The 21918-nt window shown below is 40.5% G+C and overlaps 2 protein-coding genes across 3 annotated transcripts in view; one reads left to right on the top strand and one right to left on the bottom strand.

Moving 5' to 3' along the window:
• The window catches only part of tcf7l1b (transcription factor 7 like 1b), a 34006-nt gene extending 14770 nt beyond the window's left edge, over positions 1–19236 (top strand). Inside the window, exons 4-12 of one of the 2 annotated variants that reach the window (XM_058069720.1) lie at positions 5721–5804; positions 14933–15068; positions 15356–15458; positions 15742–15825; positions 17160–17303; positions 17391–17553; positions 17635–17742; positions 17854–17905; positions 18325–19236. In XM_058069720.1, coding sequence (XP_057925703.1) covers positions 5721–5804; positions 14933–15068; positions 15356–15458; positions 15742–15825; positions 17160–17303; positions 17391–17553; positions 17635–17742; positions 17854–17905; positions 18325–18809 — 1359 coding nt within the window. In that variant the 3' untranslated portion in view covers positions 18810–19236. The remainder of the gene's footprint in view (positions 1–5720; positions 5805–14932; positions 15069–15355; positions 15459–15741; positions 15826–17159; positions 17304–17390; positions 17554–17634; positions 17743–17853; positions 17906–18324) is intronic. The other variant, XM_058069721.1, reaches the window with a different exon arrangement.
• Positions 1–21918, bottom strand: part of ube2d4 (ubiquitin-conjugating enzyme E2D 4 (putative)) — a 62380-nt gene that overhangs the window by 39183 nt on the left and 1279 nt on the right. The window lies entirely within an intron of this gene.

The raw sequence follows: 21918 nt of genomic DNA, 5'->3' as shown, positions 1-21918 counted from the left end.
TTTCTTGTTGTACTGTCTTTGTAGATAGGCCTAATAAATGGTTTCCTCCTCCACTAATCTACTTACTTCACGGTGACGGGATAAGAGGGTCTGGTGGCCATTCAAAATTTTGCGGTGGCCCAATAGGGCTTTGCAGGTCTGACCAGCTGAGCTGCTTGTCGTTTCCCCATCAATTACACACTAATTAGCACGATGACTGCCGAGGTTTGCTTAAGAATTGTCTATGTAATTGCCACTAATGTTGGCAAACAATGCGTCTTAATGCAAACCTGGAGACAAGGTGGGGGTTACTTATCACAGTTTCTTTGTCATGAAAGCTTTAATTGTGTTTCATGCATAGATCAGTTTGGGGTGTCAATAGCCCCGCATAAGCAGGTGATATCAGCAGAGCAAACCAGGGAGGGACTGTTGTGTCGGGACCTGACAGAGCTATTGTCTGGAGCTGCTGTTCATATGGACAGGGGATGGTAATTAACACCTCAGCCAAACAGCAAGCTGTGTGGCCCATTTGTTTTCTGTTGGGGGCTAAAAGAAAACAATGGGGAGGGGTTCTCCACACAGTAGGTGATTGACATTATCTGCTGGAGTGATCCGTGAAGGCATTCCTGCTGCTCTGCTATTCACTACAAGTTAGGCGAAGCCATTTCACAACCGCGAGGCCTCGTCTGAGCCACCACTTTGCACACATTCAGTCTTTTTATTTGCTCTTTGACTTTGTCTGATTGGATTTGAGCTGCACGCACCAAAAGCTTCCCTGCTCCTATTGTAGTTTTGTATAGAATTTTAGATTCGGACACTAAAGATTTGTGCGGTTCTGAACTTAAAATAGCATGGGTAGTTACTGGAGAAGTTTTTTGCAGGGCTCCAGACTAACTTTTTTTTTACTATAAGCACAGTGGCCCCAACTTAAAATTTTAGGAGCACAAGTAGAACATTTTAGGGAAATATTGACATTTGCTCTCATTTTCACTCTATTACATACAAACAAATGGCAACTGTCATCTCTAGCCACCCTGTTGCTGTCCATAGCGTCCAGGAGGCCTCATTGTTGGCATCACCCTCTTTTCTTAATCTTTGGTCTTTGTCTACTTCCTCTTTATGAGTTAATATGGTTTGGCAAACTGGCTCATTCGCATTACTGTCAACTACTGGGCTGAAGTCAGCAACAAAAAAATATTCAATAAAAAAAATAAAATTAGCAAATTAACTGGTAAGGTTGCCAACTTCTGGAAAATAAGTAACTTGTTGGCAGGGCTAACCAACTGGATTGTGTATTAGCCTTTAATTGTGTGATACCACACAAACGCAAACCTGAATATATTTTGATGCCTAATTAATTAGTTAATTGTTTATTAAAAGTCAATTGTTTCATAATATTCATATCCCCCGCTGTGTGGAGTTTGCATGTTCTCCCCGTGCATGCGTGGGTTTTTTCCAGGTACTCTGGTTTCCTCCCACATTCCAAAAAACATGCTAGGTTAATTGCTGACTCCAAATTGTCCATAGGTATGAATGTGAGTGTGAATGGTTGTTTGTCTATATGTGCTGATTCGCTGGCGTCCAGGGTGTACCCCACCTCTCGCCCGAAGACAGCTGGGATAGGCCCCAGCATGCCCGTGACACTTGTGAGGATAAACGGTAGAAAATGAATGAATGAATGGATAATCATAACAGACTTTGCAATCTTGGCAGTATATTTATGGTGTTTATACATTTGATCATAGTATAAACTGTGATGAATGTTGCTCATTCAATTGTTTGTAAAGGTAGTGGCAGTTAGCAAAAACAGAGAATGGTGGCTACGCGGTGTGGTTTGGTTGCTTGCTGTACTTATTTACTTTTTTGTGCCCTTTTGACAAACTATTTTGGTAATAGTGTCTTCAGAATTATATTATATTTAAACGATGGAAATGACAGTAATTATTATCATGGTGACTAGTGTTGTGGAAAATTTCTGTTAGCACCAATTCAAAAGCAAGTTTATTACGTGGCACTTAAAAAAACCTTGAAGCCGTGGACGTGAGAGCCATCGTAGATTCCCTGTGGAAGAAAAACAAGCTCAGAAGAAACCGCATTGCTTGTTTGTTTAAAGACAAAATGCCATTTTTTGGAAAAGAAAAATAAATAAAGAGTCACATTTGGAGTCTGTGGGCCAAAGACTGATGTATAACTATAGCTAGTTAGAGCCAGGCAAAATGTGTATGTAACCAAAGATGGTAGACTAGTCAAACATCCATGTGAGTCAAACGTGAGTGACCACACATGCTGGCATTGATAGACCCCAGGCTCACACTGAATCCCTGGCAGCTCCGGTCCTCATCCAGTCCGGATCAGCAAAGTGCCACTCACACTGACTCCGGTAGTCGCAGCAGCAAGCTCTGCTCCAGCTGCAGAAGCCCACAGCTTGACCAGAGAGTTCTCTGTCATCTGCAGATTTTTTCCGTTGTGCCGAACGGAGCTAGTGTGAGCCTACAACAGGGATTTCAATCTTGCAGAATGCTTCCGGCGGCTGCAATGGAGCCGGGACGGATTCAGTGTGAGCCCGTAGTTAGGCTGCGACAATTGTGGACACATTTCACTATTTTTTCATTCTCATGGTAACACATACACAAGTTAACTCACAGTGTGTCTCATATTTTAGTTGCAAAATGTGGCCATTTAGTCACAGTCAGGTGACCTGCCATTGGCAAAGTGTGTGACTGAGTTTGACAGCCAATGTCCAGACATCTGTCTCTTTTCCACACTGTGATGTTGGCCTGCAGTAGGGCACCACATTTTGGAGATGACAAAGGCTATTGGCTGTGTTCTTCAACACTCGGCAAGAGCAGTGTAACAATTACAACTCATCTCTGGCAGGCCACATGCCCCAGAACATATGTCATATTTTCTCTTCAAAAAGCCAAAAGGCTCCAGTGTGGCTTTTTGGAAAAGAAAATCTGTGGCATCTTTGCCACCTTTGTTGCATCTGGACCCTGTAGAAGTAGCACATCGACTGATGTCTATTCTGAGTGTTGGAGCCTGCAGGCAAGGCTGGAAGACAATTAGAGAATTGTGAAAATGGATCAGCTAAACATCACTTCAGCCACACATTTCTTTCTGTTGTCTGTCCGAGTCTATGCAGCAATGCTGCTCCCATGCTGAACCACACACGTCTTCAACCATATGTCAGTTACAGCTGTATTTGTTAAAAATAAATATGTAGTAGGCATGAGCCGGTATGAGACTGTGACGTTATAATAATCTTGGGCAAAAATATCATGTTTTCAAGGTATTATAATTACAGCTCTAAAATGTGTTGTTTTGAAATATTTATTGAAAAGAAGAGGAAAAAAGTTTCAAACATTATATTAGTTGGAAGTGGAAAATATGTACTTAAAATAAAAAAAAAATACAAGAATAATTTAATTATTTATTTTTATTTGTATTATTTTTATTTTTAAATTATTTTTTATTATTAATATGTCCACAAGTGTGGACAGTTTTGGAATTGTTGGATTGTACTGTATATTTATTTTTTTATTGATTGGCTTCATTGAGTTCTGCCAGCTAGCGCCACTGTGTATGTGTAAAAGGAGGTTCCTGTTGTAAATGGAGTAAATTGTCTTTATTTTTTAAGCTGTAGCGTGTAGTGTCAATACATGTTGGTTGATAAACAATTACAACGATGACGTTTGCAACTTAGGTGCAAAGCCATTTGAAATCCACATGCTACTGGTTGCAAAACTCTACGAGGGCACACGTCTTGCCACACCGGCGCCGCTTGATGATAACGAGGGAGCCAATGTCACCGCTAGATATCCCGCAACGGTTAAGTTGAAGACTTGAAGCCCAGTTCCAACTGTGGGGAATAACTGTGGCGGCGCTAGACTTCCACTTTCCCTAGTAAGACGGTGTGACAGACTATTTTAGTGGTTTTGAAACCAGGACTCTTTCATACCGGGGTATATCTTGAAACCAGGGCCAAGACCTAGCCGAAAGGATGTCTTTTAATCCTAGTCTAATGACTGGTCAATATATTTTTTTTATTGCAACACATTTTTACCAAGCAGCAAAGCTCACAATGTCTCGCTATTTGTTTCTGGGAACAACTCACATTCCCCTGATACCCCAGCGCCCCCCCTCTCATGTGAGTGGCATGCTGCTGTAGGCCCAGCAGTTAATGTGACAGCGAGCGACTAGGAAGTTTGTGAACAGTTTCTCCATTGGGCACACTGGCAATTAAAAGAAAGGTAGGTGCTCGGGAAAAAAAGGGGCCTCAAGGCACGTTCCTCATTCTCGGCAGAAAGCTGTCAAAAAAGGAATGGATTGGGTAAGAGAGTCATGGTGGGCAGGCTGGGCCCAACCAAATGCACACAATAGCACTTGTTTCATTTGTGGAAGGCCTCATGATTGACATAGATTAGACAGGGAAAACTGCATTGTTTTTTATTTTCTCCCCACAGTGTAGCATTCATTAGGCACCATGCACACAGTGGCAGAGAGTTTCAATAGGGAGCGAGCACCCTCTAAAAGCAACTGCCTCCTGACAGTTGTATGGACTTGGGCCCATTAGTTGGAACCTACAATTCAGCCTTGCGCAGCATAGTGAAGAGGGCTGATGTCAAGAAATCCCCCGCTTTTTTGAAGAAAAAAAGGGTCCCCTTCCCCCTGCCCCGGTACTCTGTTGGACCCCAGCTGTCAGGAAACAATACCCTCCGCCTGATCGACAAACTCATTCCTGAAACTGTTTTTTCTACCTCTTCTCCCTTTTCTCTTCTTGCTATAATGCTTTTTCCATTTTTAACCCACAGCCATCCAAGCTTCCTTCCTCCTTACAAACCAGAGTGATGAATGGCGTTTTAAAATTCCAAACGTGAAAGCATGACTCCTCCAGCAAGCTTGTTTGTCATCATTTATTCTGCACCACGTTTTGCAAATGGGACAAAGCTTCAGAGATATTTTTTACTGGTTTTGTCATCAAATTTCTCTAATGTGTCACATGTAAATCCATCCATCAGATTGTTTCTGGGGGTGGACATTACTCTACTGGTGCACAGGGATCCATTAGTACAATGCTATGCAAATAATAAAAAACAGTAAACATAGGCCTCTGTAAGGACAGAATTCTAAGAAAATGTCAACTTTGATGCTATTTTCTTGGTGCGATACGTGGACATGGGTGAGCAGAGGACAACTTACTATCGAATGAATTTGAAAATGTTTCAGGGAGGAAATCCACATGCATGCCAAGCTGCTGTACTGTACGTGGTATTCAAAGTGATTCATAAACCAGATGCTTGGGATGTGCTTTTCAAAGTTTGGCTTCATGCTAACTCGATTGCTAGAAGACAAAAAGTCTTCAGCGTGTTGTGTTGAGCAATAAATAAAAAAAAAAGAAAAAAGTACTCTTTCTCTGTGGCAAGGTGTTGAATATTACTGAATGCAAACAATTACACAACCTTGTGATAACTTTGATATGTTTGAAAAATGATGAGGAGGCAAAAAAGGCCAAAACAGAGATTGCGTCGACTCTGAAGCTCAACCTTTCGTTGCACTTTTGTTGGGGTTGCAACCAACCTATCCGTCCAATCCTCCCGTCATCCACCGGTCTGTTGCTGACACCAGTAATTTTGCTTCATAAAAAATAGTGGCTTCTCAATTTCAGTCCGATTCAACAGAACCATGTGTGCAATAAGCTGTGTGCCTTTGGTTTAACCTGCCTTTGTTATTCTCATCCACAGTACCTGCAAATGAAATGGCCTCTTTTGGATGTTCCTGGCTCTGCAGGACTCAAAGATTCCCGATCTCCAACGCCGGGCCATTTAGTGAGTGAACACAATCCCACATAACATGAAAATGTGTGAGCATTTGTGCTCAAAACCCAATCATGCAAGGTTATTGGGGAAATTCATTTATAGTGAAGTAAATAAGTGCTTTAATCAAACTGTCACCGTTATGTGGTTATTTACAATAACAACGTTGTAGTCTGTATTTAAATTTCCCTTTCACATCATCTCACCAGCTGCAGCAGCCAGAGGCAAACTGCTGACGGCTCTGTCTGTCTGTATGGCAATAACTCAGTTTCTTTCATAAAACGACTCTTGGTGCCTCTCTTGAACTTTCCCATACAGGTGTAAACCAGACCTCACGGTGTCTCAGTGCAGTCAGACAAAGTGTGGCGTCAACAGATCCGTTTGCTTTGTGTTTGGGCTTTGACATGTGGGACTGTAAACATTAGATAACGTTTTACTTTGCATGAATCTCTACAGTCTACAGTTTCTACAGTTTCTTACCTGATTGTATTAATTGGCAGATCATGCCATAAACTGTGCTGAGTAATTATGCTACAGTGGAGTCACTGCATTACCATGATCCATTTATAGTCGCTACATCACGGTTTGAACATAGCTCCCCTCACTCTTGCAGTTTTTCAAATGTTGTCGTTGTTTCATGGTTGACTATGGACAAATGAAGTATTTCTAACCAACAAATACTGACATACAAGTTATATGTAGTATTCTAGTCACTAGGCGTGAGTAATATTACACTGGTGAGACATGACGTGATAGATTAGATTACCTTCACACTGCATGGAGTCAACCATGGCATGTCCAACATGACACATAAAATGTATTGGAACGACTTATCGATGTTGTAACACTGATACTCCTCTTTGTGAATGTTATTGGTTGGTAAGAAGGAAGTGTTGTGAGTGTGCGAGGTTAGCAGCATTCTGTGATGGAACTGAGCACAACTGTTGGCACAAAGGTTGGCAATAGAACTTACAGAAAAATTTAACCCATCGTCCACAATCCTGTTTTCCCTTTTTTCTGCGCATTTGAAAGAAAAAATAACAGGACATGTATATTTTGACGATAAATCCCCCCAAAAAAACTCAAAAAATTGTTCCAAAAAAGTTGTATTTACATAACTGTCCTGTGTACATAAACCAAGCTACAGTGACATTGTTATTGTAGCAGCTAACACGAGGAACAAATTTTTCTGGTGTAGTGACGCAGCGTCTAACATCACTAAGGAGAGGTACAAGCATATGAACTGAACTACGAAGAGACAACAAAATGATCTAGTAGCCCACATTCCATGTTTTGTTTGTACAAGATGGACGGTGTATGTGCGCTCCATTTATCAGTATCAATATCATTGTGATTTACTTGATGGACAGTTATCTGTCTTGTCAGGTTGGCCTGGGGTGTTTTGGGTAGGTGGAAAAAATGTTCTACTACTGCAGGGTTTGTTAGCACTAACAATTATTTGATTGTTGGAGCAATATCTCCTCGCCATATACACAAAGCCTGGATGGTAACACTGTATGCCACTCAGTGCAGCAGAAACACTCAATTTCTGTTAGCATGAATTGACAAGCTCTACATTTACACCACCAAGTCATGCCGTTCCTGACCCTCTCACCCCCCATCACTCGCTCTTCTTGCCTGTGGGTCTCACCAAGTCTGTCATGATTAGTATGATTAATATTGTTTTTCCAATATTCTTGCAAACGAAGTCCCCAAAGATCTTACGATCAATGGTTTGATGACCCCCTGCTTTAAAGCCACACTCAAGTAAAGAAGCTGTTGTGAATCAGATACCCTTTCAAGAAATGCTTGCTGAGTTTGTGGTTGATTTGCTGAATCCCATAATCGCAGTGCTGCACATGACAATGTTCTCATTGAGCGCAGTCAATGGGAAACTGTTGTGGAGGGGATAATGTTGGCTCGTGGGAATCCAGCAATGACTTTTGTCTCAATAGAAACCAATGATAATTATTTTATTAGAAAAAAGTCCTGACCTGACAGTGACCCCGATGAGCATTTCCATTTACTGAATTTTAGTAGCTTACTGATTCTGAAGCCAAAGTGACACAATTTTTATTACATCAATATTAATGTAGTGCCTTAGAAAGTAATTATTATATTAGCTATTATCACTTCCTCACTACAGCACAGTTTTCCAAATAATAATTCATTAATTAATAATGATTCATTAATGACTAGAGAATCTGATAATATGTGTTCATTTATCTGTACTGTACAGACTGAACTTAAAAATGAAACCAGCAACAAAATGCAACAAAATGGAGCGCATACAAGCATATTCAAGAGTCAATTTGAATATTGAGTACTATAAATTTGTACATGTTGGAAGGTCTGCATTGAAATTAAAGCCTCTCGCGCCCCGCCCCCTGACAGTTCCCCGTACCCTGCAAAGGGTAGCCACACAAGACCGTCACACAATTTGAGAAGAACTTTAAAAAAAAGTGTGATTCGAGTTAAACTGCAAAATACGGTTAAAGTGTGATTCGAGTGCTGTGCTACTATTAAAGAGGCTAGTGTTATCTTTTAGCTTGATAAAAATTTTCAGTTAATTTGGAGCTATCAAAACATACAAATGTACATAATCTTGCCATTTATCTCTCTTTCAATAAAACACAGTAAAAATTTGCATATTTCAGACATAATTGCAAATGGTGCTTATTCACGATTAATTAATTTGAAAACCGGGATTAATCTGACTAAAATGTTTTTTGACAGCCCTGATTTTTAGCATTTAAGCCAAAACCTTTGTAAAAACAGACACATTGTTGATATTGCTCTGAATTGCACTTAATTTAATTCCACTTTCTGTAATTCCAATTCAGTTAAAATTCCAATATTTCAAATTAATTTAACTGAAATCGAGAATTTTGAATTTTTCCAGGTACGATATGCTGTACATTTTACCTTTATTTTCACATTTAGAGATTCTTAGCAATTTATGGTGAGTGAGACCTATTTTCTGTGGATAAAAGGTCTATATTCTGGGAAATTTCATGAAACATTTTTTTCCAAAAAGCTGTGATTTTGCTGGGCTGTATGTTTCCGCTAATTTTTCAAGTGTCACATACACTTACATATATGTGTGAGCATACACACAAATGAAATTTTCAAAGTGAAAAACTTTGACTGAAAAACTTGACTCCCCGGCACCAGTAGCTATACGCTAACCCGCAAAACCTATGTAACACGCTGTTAATGAATTAATTGGCTGCGTAAGTTTATCCGTACCAACACGATCTCATTATCGGCTGGACAGTGTTTGTCATTGTGTTATTACCGCTTGTTGTCGCCTGTCGCTGAAGGAGTTGCATCGCAAAATGGCACAGAATAAATTATGTTTTTGTTTACAGTTCAGGTTGGATTTTATTTTGTTTGTTTTATTTTTGTTAGAACACAAGATCAGTGTGCAAGTGAATGTAATACATCTGCATTTTGTTCGTCAGTGATAAGCAGGCAACGATAATGGCGGTAGATATGTATCCCAAGCCTCTCATTGCCTCTCAATAAATACATACTGCTGGGCTTCCTGGATTGAAAGCAAATAGTTAAGAGCCTGCCATTGATTATGTTTCAACTGGCAGTAAGTTATTTTACCCTAACTGATGTTGAGCGTAGCTTCTGATTATTAAACAACCTTGTCAAAAGACATCCCGTGGCTGTGGAAAATATGTGAATTAGTTTCAGAAGGGTCAAATCATGCATCAAGTATGAGAAAACATCTAAGGAGATTGCTGAAACTACTAAAATATGGTTTAGAACTGTCCTATGTGTTATTAAAATGGTCAAGGACAGTGCAGAAACGACGCTGTGGTGTGAATCTTCCTTTAATACAAGCACTTGGTGAAAAATTAATGCAACTCTTGACAGAAAAAAATGTTGGGATATTGCAGCAGCTTGTGGAAATTAGCCACAGTGAATATTTAATATAAGATTGGGTTTTTTTTTGGCCACCAAGTGTATTTAAGTGTATTTCACCGACTGACAACATTTAGAAGAAGTGCAATCATCTGCTTAACCACATTTTATTTTGTGAAGTAAGAATGGAATGCTCACATACAACAATTTAAAAAACATGGAAACATGATGTTCATATCAGGTTTACATTGTAAACACGTAAACAATCAAAAATAACTCACTGCATAGCAGAAAGTTTGGTTTTAAACAGCTGCTCAAAGCCAACCATCACAATGGCATTTTTTCCTATGCCTCTGAGGAGCACCATAACCACAATCCCCATTTGACTGCTATTGCCATGTAGCATTCTCATCCTCAACCCATACAGCTGAATGGCCTGAAATGATCAGGATCGTTCGTCCCTAGGCATACAGAGTTTGGCCAACAATTGAATTAGAGATTGCGTGTAAACGGTGACTTCACATAGATGTGTAAAAAATGGAAACCAAACTATTTTGGGAACGCAACTGTTTTACTACATTTAAACATAGCAACTATCACAAGTAAAAGACAAAGTCATGATGTTTGATGCGGTGATCTTTTAGCAGAGACTCCTATATTGGGTACCCTGGGCACAATGGTTTTAATGTGTCCTTACACCTCACTCTGGGCCCAGAGCCCACACGCCCCTCTTGTGTCTAGCTCCTGACAGGGAGCTAGGCTGATTATGTGCTCATTACTCCAGCTGAGCAGTGTGGGTGTGGGAGGGGAGCGGCAGGTTGTCTCCCCAGGCCTGCAGGCTCCCCAGGCCCATAACACCGCACTAATGAGAGCAAGGGGAACGGGTGGGCACCCATGGGGCGAAAAGGGATCCAGAGAGAGATCTGAGGAGAGGATGAGGATACACGAGTCAGGAGAGGACTCATTTGAATGCATGGCATGTGTTAAGTCTTAGGTTATTTTAGTCTTACAATAGACTCGGGAAAGTAGTTCTATAGTACTGTATATTTTCTGCATCTATGTGATGAAGCCTTTTAGATGAGGCCTGCTCAGTCTGATGTATTTATCAGTTTCCTCCTCAAAGTTCTACTTGCTATGAAAATTCTCTCTCATTCATTCATTTTTGACTGCCTATCCTCTTTAGGATCATGGGTGAGCCCATCCCATCTGGCTATGCACTGGAGGTAGGGTAAAAAGTAGAAATATAGAGTCCCCAATTAACATGAATATTCTTAGACGTTGGGAGGAAACTGTAGCACCCGGAGAAAGCTCCTGTAGGTAAGAACATGCAATCTCGACACAGAGCCAAACCAATATTTTAATCCAGAATCAATTGACCTTGAGGTAGAATTTAACAGATAAGTGCAATAAAGGGTGGGCAAATTGGAATTCATAGCAATTTGGCAGAAAGGAACGTAAGGGAAACCATCCATGTGACTGTGCAGATTGGGTCCATAGGGTCTGTATGCTAATCAAAGCCTCCTCTGACCTGAGATTCTCAATTATTCAACAGACGGGCTTGTTTAGTATTCACTTGGTATTGCATTTGGTAGTAATGATAGTGGTATAAGGACTGGGATGAAGGGAATAAGTGCTTCTGTGAGCATAGCTGACACTACCAGGTAAATAACACGCACACACCAAAAGTTCACATATGAGGTTGTGTTCCACTGGCAGCCTCTTCATGAATAATCAGCGCTGGAGGGCCAGGTGATCCAGTATGGGGAACTTGTCATCCCATCAGTGGGGCTAAGTTTCACCAGTGAGAAGAGGTACTGCTGTATGAATTAGCAGCACCCAGTGATTCACAGTCGTTCACACAGATTTTATAACAATGTCAAGTCTGAGCATAGCTCTCACTGAACTTATTCTGCCACTTGCAGTAATTTATCCACTTGAGCTCCTCTCTTTGTCAGCAGCCTCTGCTGTCATACTGGATTATTGTAATTGTGACTCTTTAATGACTGACTAGTCTTTGACCTTCAGATGTTTATCCAATCACAGTTGGTATATGGGTAGATCTTGCCTTGACATTAATGTAAGAATTGGCTTCTTTGTTGGAGTGTTGTATAAGTGCCAATCCCAGTAAAGTCAATAAGACACCTGGACCTGTCAGCATATCATAAGTCACTGAGACACCAAATTCTTTAAGTATTTGCAGTGGTATGGTAGAAAGGCGCATTCCTGGGATACTTTTTCCCTTCTCTGCATGCGTCAGCTCTCTGAGCTTGACAATGACTTCAGTGAATGAATTGACAATTGTCAAAATGATATGTTTACTACCTTTTCATCAATGACTCTTATGGAGAAATTCTTGCTTTGTGTTGGATACTGATCATGGATCTGTAGTTACAGGACACGGGATCCCTCTCATAAAAGGAAAGGAAACCAGTACTTTTATTCTTGTTGGAATTGTACAAATTATTATAGTATAGGAAGAAAATGTGTTGCTTTGATACCGTTTATTAGCCAACTAAATTCGGAGGATTTAAGGCCATGTTTGGATCCCATATATGCTTTGCTGATTTTGTATGGCCTCTTAATTAATTTAATGACCATTGGGAATTTTCAAACCGCAAGTTGGCGATGGCAGTATTATGACGCCACTCTGCTCTTTATTATTCTAACCCTAGAATATTGCTGCTATTGACCTTTTCTCGGGGAATGGCCAGACATAAAGCGGACATAAAGCAGACGTAAAGCTTACGTTGTCTTTTGGAGGGGTTGATTTTAGAGATATACGACACGGTCAGACTCCCTCTCACGTCCGTTTCCTGTTGCCGTTGACAAACAAGGCTTGGATTTCTCAGCATGCCAGGCATTCTTTTCACCCTGTCTTTCCTGGAGTTTTGAAAGGCCCCTGAGCCTCCCACCCAGAATTGCCAAGCATAAAGACACACAAAGCTGTGGGGTTATTCAGTTTGTTCTAAGCTCTCTTCCCCATCGGCTGTTTGCCTAGTAATTCAATTCAGATGTGCAGGATCCAAAAACATGTTTGCTTGAATGAAATCCACCCCTCCACCCACTTTGACTAAGGACTTTGCTTTTCTTAGCACCGTTCCAAGTTGGACAGCCAAGAGAGGTACTGCCACCTCGGCCCTAGTTAGCTTCAGAACCTCTAAGGTTGAGACAGACATCTTTTCTCTGCACTGACTGCGTTGCTATTTGCTTTTTTCCTTTAAAACTTTCTGTTACTATGTCATATCACTGCAGGACCAGTACTCTCTCCTCTTTTTTTTTTTTTTTACTTCCAGGCTAAGAGGGATGCACCACTCCAGACTTGTTTGCAACAAGCTATGTAAAGAGCATGGTTTCTGTCTGTCAGTATAGATACCATCTGGTTCCATGTTGCTTGTTATCAGTCCTATCAGGTAGATGTTGATATTTAAAACAGGGCTCATACTACTTGTGGTTTCCTTCAAACACACGCTTGTGGGTCATGAATAGTATAGTATATGAAGTTGTCATGCACTATAGAAATATTATGTCCACAAAATGACTTAGTTTAATGACTTGATTAAGTCATTAAGCTTCTTTGATTGAACATTTCAACATTTTTACCAACTCTGTTGAAATATGAATTAAATTAATCACCCATACTTAAATGATAAATTATCAAAGGAAACCAGTAAAGGAATTTGCTGTCGCTGTCCTTATCCTATAAAGCAGGTCAGAATTGTTTTGTTGTATTGTCAGGCTGCTGCACCGAAAGGCAGCTTGGAATTGAAAGTAGTGCCTTCAAACTTTGAATATGTTTAGAGCTTACGATTGGCGTATTCCAGGCTCTGAATTATTAATAGCCGTCATTTAAAATTCTCCCTGAACTGCTTCCCAAAATGTGTTGGCACCCAGGTCTAGAGGTCTCAAACAGCCATCACAATATAGGGAAAATTCCAACGTATCGTAGACCAAGCAGAACAACAAAGCACAACTAAAATTATACATTACACGTGGAACATGGGAATCCAATCGAGCGGTTCTAGAATAATTCCGGCTTGAATCTTAATCAACGCTTCTGTTTCGTTGTGTTTTTTGTGCATGTACATTGACCTTAAATTATCTGCGTCTTTGGAAATGTAGAAATCCCTGAGCAAAGGGATCTTGATATAGCCATGTTTAACAACAGTAAATATTTTCTTCTCTATCTGGCATCACCAGAATCAAAGTTTGCTTTAGACATCGCAAAAACCAATTTGCTTAAGATTTAAAAGGAGGAAAAGGCTGGTCCGTCCTTAAAACGGTAGAAAAAATAACATGGCCGAGATCTGGAACAATTCTAAACAGAGTGAAGCAACAGCGTGTGCAAATGTCTCAATGCAAACCTTGTTTCACTGCAGACCATGCTGGAGAGACGAGAGGTTGGGAAAGGGGTGGGGAGGGATATTGAAGAAAGGTTAGTCTCGAGGAACAAGACTCTTTTTTCCCCCCCACCCCTTGACCCTCCCATGTGACAAGTTGAGCCAACAAGTGCTCTATTCAGCAGGCAGCAAGGGGAAATGACTGCTAGGCTGAGCGCTGCCTAATGAAAGAGACGCTGGTTGTTGTTATTTGCTTCATCTTCGTCGGAGTTGTAAAACTGGTCATATCTTATCAAAAGATCCCCAGTTTTCATTGTGATGCAGTATTGTGTGAAAAAAGAACCATGCAAGTGCTGCAAGCAAAGGCAGTTTTATCTTAGGGCTAAGTGTTCTCCAAAAGTGTTACTTTTTCTGAACTTGTGTTTTTGCGAGATTGTGGTTGTAGTACAATATGGCAGTATAGTCCAGTCATTCGGGCCAATTTCCCACATATCTGTCAACTAACTGCTGTCAGACTAAGTGGCAGAGGATGTCTCTAGTTGTTTACCAGCATGAAGTTTACCTTTGTCCAATTGTGTTTGTGGGTTACTGGTGTGACGTTTGGACTTGGTGGTGCTGTTGTTTTTCTAGTTGGACTGAACAAACAGTTCTTTCCTTAGCTAAATGACTGTAATGGTCTTGGCATGTGTCTGCAAGGCTTTTTTAGTGTTCCTTGGTTAGGCTCCAGATTGCATCAGCAGAACGGCCTTTCATAAATGAAAAACTATTTTTTTAATGTTTATCACACACACCACTCAACAGATTCAATATTTTCTATAGCACATGGAATAGGAAAGTGCATGCTAGCTACAAGCATATTGTCTGATATTTTTTAAATGATGCACTTGAAGAATCATCTCCAAACTATTCTTTTTTTTGCATCAACAGTCCAATAAAGTTCCTGTAGTGCAGCATGCCCATCATGTCCACCCGCTGACACCCCTCATCACCTACAGCAATGAACACTTCTCTCCTGGCACGCCACCATCACACCTCTCTCCGGAAATACTCGACCCAAAGACAGGTAATGTCACCAGGCATGAAAAGAATGCAATCACAAGTTAATGAAATAAAACTATTTTTTTTTCAACTTGAGTGGCCAATATACATGTCTATAAACATGTGTTAATAATTGAGCCTTTTTCTCAATTTAAATGCAATTGTTGTTGGAATTCTATGGCCATACTTAGTGAAAGATGGCACTAGCTACTGTACAAATTTAGCATTAACTCTTCTCTCTTTAAGCATCTCGAGTAGGTACATGTCCTGCATTTGATCACTTCTTTTTTCTTGTGTCTGTGACATATCTAGGTATTCCTAGGACACCTCACCCATCAGAGCTCTCTCCTTACTACCCCTTGTCACCCAGTGCTGTTGGTTCCATCGCCCACCCCCTTGGGTGGCTCATGCCACAGTAAGTTTCTTCTGCAGCGGTGTTTACTTTAAAGCTTAAACAACAATGTTTAGACTCTGAATACAGTTATCCGTAGCCAAATAATAATAATGACAATTTAGCAGTTGCCCACAGGAAACAATGAACATTTACGAGTTTACGACTCGTGGAATCAATTGCAACGGTGCTTTTCCACAAGCAAGGGATTTAAGTTGATGAGTAAGGGATTAGTTCCACTGGGTTCTGCTGTGGGCTGTGTGTAAACCACGTCACATATCCTTTACCCTCTCCCTCTATCTCCCAGGCAGGGCCAGCACATGTACTCCATCCCTTCGGGGGGATTCCGTCACCCCTATCCAGCACTAGCAATGAATGCATCCATGTCCAGGTGAGTTTAGAACTGTCCAAACATCCCAACCATCCCAGAGGGAGAAATGTTATATCTGCTGCTTCCATTACATCCTGCAATCAGAGTTGTCTCTATATCTTCGCCAGTGTTCAAGAAATAGATGGCAGATAATAGCAATAACAATGTATGTATAGTATTTGAAAGATAAAAGTGAGTTTCAGGCAAATTATAGGATGTCAAATCCTGGACTTCCACCGTTGTTAAGATGACAAAGGCAAGTACGCCTTCTTAAATAGATTGAAGAAATTATTGATATTAAGTACAGCTTTCTGGTATTTTCTCTCGAGCTAAAAATGGGTGGTCAGGACAATGTTCTGAGGCTCTCAACAACATGCTCTCATACTGGGGAGAAGAAAGGACCGAGAATGAATTAGAACAAATCACAGCTCATCTGAACTAACATTCTTCATCTGAGAAAACTCTAACCATCACTCAAAATGGATGTGCAGGTAGCCATAAGGTGACAAAAATAAAGCAAAAAGGGTCTGTCAAATTTTTTTACCAAGCCAAAATGATAAAAATGTAAATGTGCATCTCAGTTACAAATTGTCATCTATCAGGCTCGTAAAATATCACCTTTATTTGTGAACTAGACTATTTATATTGTATTTATATTTGAAGTGATATATCACTTGACACACTTACACTCTATAAATATACGTAGATTGCATTTATTTTGACAGTTTGTGACATATATACATTTTCTTTGCTTTCCAAGATACCAAATATTTCCCAACCTCCATATTAGGGCATATGCTGAGTCAGTCAGTGTGCATTTTAAGATAAAGCTGCTGACTCTGCATTTAACTCATGAGAGTAACAATGCTGCATTGATGCACGCAACACACTTAAAGACTTAAAATTCAAGAGATGTCCAATCTAACAGGACCTCATGATAGTGTGGTTATGGTGCCTAATTTCGCTCACAGTGCTTCATTGTACAAAGAATTGGGAAAAATGGAGAGATGCTTTAGAAAGGTGTTCTTTGTGGAAAGCCGTACGGACGCTCTTCCAGGCTGGTCTGGAACGTGGCAAGGAAAGTGGTTTCAGGTGTCATGGCCATGCTGTCTCCATGGTAACAACACCCTTCACTTTCTCTTCCCACTGCTGAATAAAGGGGCTTTTGAAAAAGTTTTTTATTGCAACAAAAAGGCAAGCATGTAACTCATTGTGTGTATGGTTTTAGTCTAGACACACGCAGACACTTAGTGCGTTTCTCAAGGTGAAACAGGGCAGTTATTTGGCACATGCTCTAAATTTTTTTATTGTTGGGTTAACCTAATCCCCACCCCCAACCCATTTTCACCCCTCAGCTTGGTGTCCAGTCGTTTCTCCCCTCACATGGTGACTCCACCACCACACAGCCTCCACCAAACTGGCATTCCCCATCCTGCCATTGTGTCGCCAGCTATCAAGCAGGAGCCCAACAGTGATAACACCACCCCCTCAATGCATGCGTAAGATTCATTTTGCAGTTTTTCCTCATTTCCTGTTTGCTCTAACAATCAAATTATTAACGTAATCTCTTCAATGTCTTGGATCAGCAGGAAATCTCCCATACCTCCCAAGAAAGAGGAGGACAAGAAGCCTCATATCAAAAAGCCTCTGAATGCTTTCATGCTGTATATGAAGGAGATGAGAGCCAAAGTAGTGGCGGAGTGCACTCTGAAGGAGAGTGCTGCCATCAACCAGATCCTTGGAAGACGGGTAAGTGGCACAGACAGCAATTAGTGTGTATTTATCTTTTGTCCACTAAACCTTTGATATATGCTGTCTATTTTTCCACAGTGGCATTCCCTATCAAGAGAAGAGCAAGCCAAATACTATGAGCTGGCTAGAAAAGAACGGCAACTCCATTCCCAGCTCTACCCTGGATGGTCAGCAAGAGATAACTATGTGAGCAGGATCATTTCATATGACATCAGTGTTTATTTCCAAATTGGATTTGTTTTTCATTGACGGTGACAATCAGCACACATTTTAAGCTTTTTTCCTTGGTTTCTGCAGGGAAAACGGAAAAAGAGGAAGCGGGACAGTAAATCTGACTCAAAACCGGAAGGTAAGGAGTCGATCACTTGTTTTTATTGGCTTTCTAAAATAAGTGCTCAAATGCTTTCCACTAATATGAATCTGCCTACTTTTGGCAAGCAATATCTCACCACTAACACTTTTTTAATCTATACTTCGACAAGCAGCTTATGAGGTACAGTGCCAATAGTGGCAGGTATGTCTAACTAACAGAGAAGTCGCCCAGAATCATAAGGGGCTATGTACATTTGAGTGTTTAGTTTATCATATTTTGAATCATTCATTTGTACCATGTGGATGTTTAACATTTCTTTCACTTTGCAAGTTCAATGTTTCATTGCTACCATCTCCACTGTTTTAATTTGTTGACATTGAGGGACGTGTACCAGATTTTAATCCAACACCAGATCCATAATTCAAGCGCCGCCATCTCTTCTTTGTGTTCCCCAGACTTCTCAATAAGAAGCAAGAAGCAGTGCGTTCAGTACCTGCCCTCAGAGAAGATGTGCGACAGCCCCGCGTCGTCCCACGGAAGCATGCTGGATTCACCAGCCACCCCATCTGCAGCTCTGGCCTCCCCCGCCGCTCCTGCGGCCACTCACTCCGAGCAGGCCCAGCCACTATCACTCACCACCAAACCGGAGGGACGCATGCACCACCACTTCTCTGTACTCGGAAAGGCTTCTGGAGCTACGTCTTCCTCCTCCTCATCCTCTTCATCATCATCTTCTTCTTCACAACCAGCCATCTCCATCCCTATCGGTACTTCAGGGAGCCAGTCGACTCCACCCATCCTGACCCGGCCGATCCCCTTCACCTCTCTGCACCCTTCTATGCTGTCACCCCCTTCTCCTTTCCATCAGGCAGCCCTTCACTCCCATCATGCCCTGTTCCAGTCACAGCCCCTCTCCCTGGTTACCAAACCAACTGAATGAATCTGCAAAAGCAATTTTTCTACCATTTATTAAGCTGTATATTGCTTTTCCTTAAGCTAGGTAGTAGACCAACTTTTTTCAAAATAATGAAAAGGAAGAAATATTATTGGTCAATATTTGACTGTCTCCTTTTCTACTTCTCTCAATGAAACTAAATGTATTTTTTGTAAAGTTCACTGCAGAACCAGTTTTGCTTTGATGCATTTATCCAATGAACCTCTTGTATAAAAGAACCAATGTACATATCGTTTCTTTATAAAAACAAAAATCGAACAAAAAACACATTTTCTTTGTAGCCAAAATCTGATTAATGTTAGTGTTATGTTTTTTTGTCCTTGAGCTGGCCAATAATTTGGAAGCCCTGTTTTCAATTCACAAGTGTGTGCCCCTTCTTTGACATGTTAAATAAACATTTGAAATGGTTTCTTACAGCAAATGTTTCTTTCTGTCTTGTAATATGTGTTCAGTACATGTTATCTAATCAGCTATACAGTATGTTTACAATTTGATTAGTATTCTTAGAATCATGACTATAAAAGCGTTGCTTTATTGTGTTATTAAATTGAATAACGGCCTAGAATGCTATTGTCTGTTTAGCTCTAAACGCAAAACAGATACCCGGACATAAAAAATCTTGCTGATGCTGCCACACAGTTTAATGTTTAATAACACACAATTGGGCTACTGGAAAAAAGGAACCTGAACCAGGATGACAACATTTCAAATAAAATAATAATGAACATCTGCTCCTTCTCATCATACAGTGTACCATATCAGTGATATAAAAGTGTGTCAGCATTGTCCTAGCGCAGTAAAAACCTGCACAAGATCCCTGGTCCTCTTGCACTTTTACTGCATCTTTATTCACCATTTGGCGTGCAGTTTAGACTTTAATTAATTCCTAGGTAATGGGATGTAGCCCCTGGGATCTCATTAGACATTTCAATTAGTGGAAAAACACACGAGGTCGGTTACAATTTTTGGTGGCTTCCGAGATGAGGAGTTATGCCAGAAATGGGACAATTATTCAGGAGCAGGGGGACTAACATTGACAAATACAGTGACATACGCTCCCCACCTCCCCATTTCTGTTGCAGCTGGAGGAGTTAGGGCTGAGAAACTGGTTCAATGCATATACAGCATGTGATCAATAAAACCACACACCAGGATTTTCATTTGAGCTGCGAGTATACTGAAAGGCCACATTATGACCACTTACGCAACATAATAATATCCAATACTACAGCTGTATCAAAGATTCAAACTCAATGAAAATAAAAATCAATTGTTAATTGTTCAAGCGGTCATTACGTGACCCATATGGTTTCTCTAAAACAACAGAAACTCAATTCAGTTTTAGGCGTACATGTGCCAACAGTAAAACATGTTTGTTGTCCTCCATCATTCCAGGATCATACGTGTGATTCCACGGCTGCAAACGCTAAGCGTCTGCCAGGTAAACGACATGATCTGTCAGTTAACTTGTCAGAACAGCACAATGTCTCCTCGAGGCATTGTGAAGACAGAAGTCTGTGGTACCCTTCTTATGAAACTTTGCAAGTTATGGCATAAGGTAAACATGCACACCTTAAAGTTGCTGTCCGTCTTTGGACACAACTTAAAGTGGAATAATTTTATTCAGCCCAAATTATTGTTCACGTACATGTCTGCTGGGCGTGCACACACTCCAAAGCCGTCTCAGAGAAGCAACTGACAATTTGGAGTCATTGTGTGGTTATGATTCAATGATAGATAACATTAGTAGCTAAACTTTGCCGAATTCTTAGCACTAGCTGACAACAAACAATTATATGCGTGTGTGTGATACATGGCGCACAGCTTGCAGTGTCGAAACAGGAAGAGGGAGTGATATAAGGCTTGCAAGTACATTTGAGGGTCAAGTCAGACGGGACCTTTAAGGAGGAACTATGTGATAATAATCTGCAATGCTGGAAAACTCAACTGCATCACACTGAGAGGTGTATTGTAATATGAACATGTGATCATCTCATGTAGCTAATCTACAGTACGCAAGGATAATAATAGCATAAAATGATCAGTATTTTGAAAGGACAGTTTCTTGAAGGCTGATAAGTATGTTTGCTTCGAATCTTTGATTTGTTTCAGAAAACTGGCACTAATTCATTTTGATCTTGAAAATGTATCCAAACAACACTCAGAGGAAAGGCATAATCAATATTGATTTGATTGAACAATGTAACGAAGGATGTATCCGATGCTGCACGGCTCAGCATCTGCCATGAAAGAGCAAGGTCAGATTTAATACATGTTAATTTTGCTCATTGAATTCTTCCAATCTCTTGCCAAGGTTCTTTTTTCAGGGAGGGTGGTTGCTTTGATCTTCAATTCAATCCAGGTTAACCCTTTCTATGTCACACACACAATAACGCATACAGTTCTATTTAATTGAGTTTGCACAAACCTACTCATGTATCTCATATAACTAACAAAATAAAAATGGCCAACAACATATCCTCCATCCACTTGTGACGCACTAAACATACAAATAACAGGATGCTGTTTTTAAATCACTCAAAAGTGAAAGGAATCCATTGTTTCGGTAACATTCTCCGTGGTGCCTTTTTGCCGATAGGTATGGCTGGCTTTGAGGCTAAGAACCTTGTTAATGTTTTATTCATACCTATTTGACCTTAAATATGGAAATGCTAATCTGTGTCAAGAATGAGAGGGATCATTGGACTTTTCAAATGTCAAATAGCCTAGCACAATTAAGACATATTCATTACAAGACCCCGGGTCCCTGACACCCTGCTGAGATGTAAAACACCTTCAATTAACATTAGAAGACACACCTTGTCTCTCAAGCTGCTCGCATCAATTTATCAAAAAGTTTGTGGTAATTGTGATTTCAGTTAGCGTGTTATTTTAGTTAGTGTGTCACATAAAAAGTATGGCCAAAAAGTAGGACAGAGGTTGATAGAAGTATATATATATTGTTTTATGTTCTATGACAGTCGTCCCTCGCCACTTCAGGCTTCAAATTTCAGGGCTTCACTCTTCTCAGTTGTTAAAAAATACACTATATTCATTCAATAAATCATGCTGTTTCGTGGTTGAATAGGTCTTA

This window comes from Doryrhamphus excisus, chromosome 4 (assembly GCF_030265055.1).
Source record: "Doryrhamphus excisus isolate RoL2022-K1 chromosome 4, RoL_Dexc_1.0, whole genome shotgun sequence".
NCBI lineage: Eukaryota > Metazoa > Chordata > Actinopteri > Syngnathiformes > Syngnathidae > Doryrhamphus > Doryrhamphus excisus.
The sequence above is the reverse complement of the archived record's forward strand: the minus strand, read 5'-3'. Positions and strand labels throughout refer to the sequence as shown.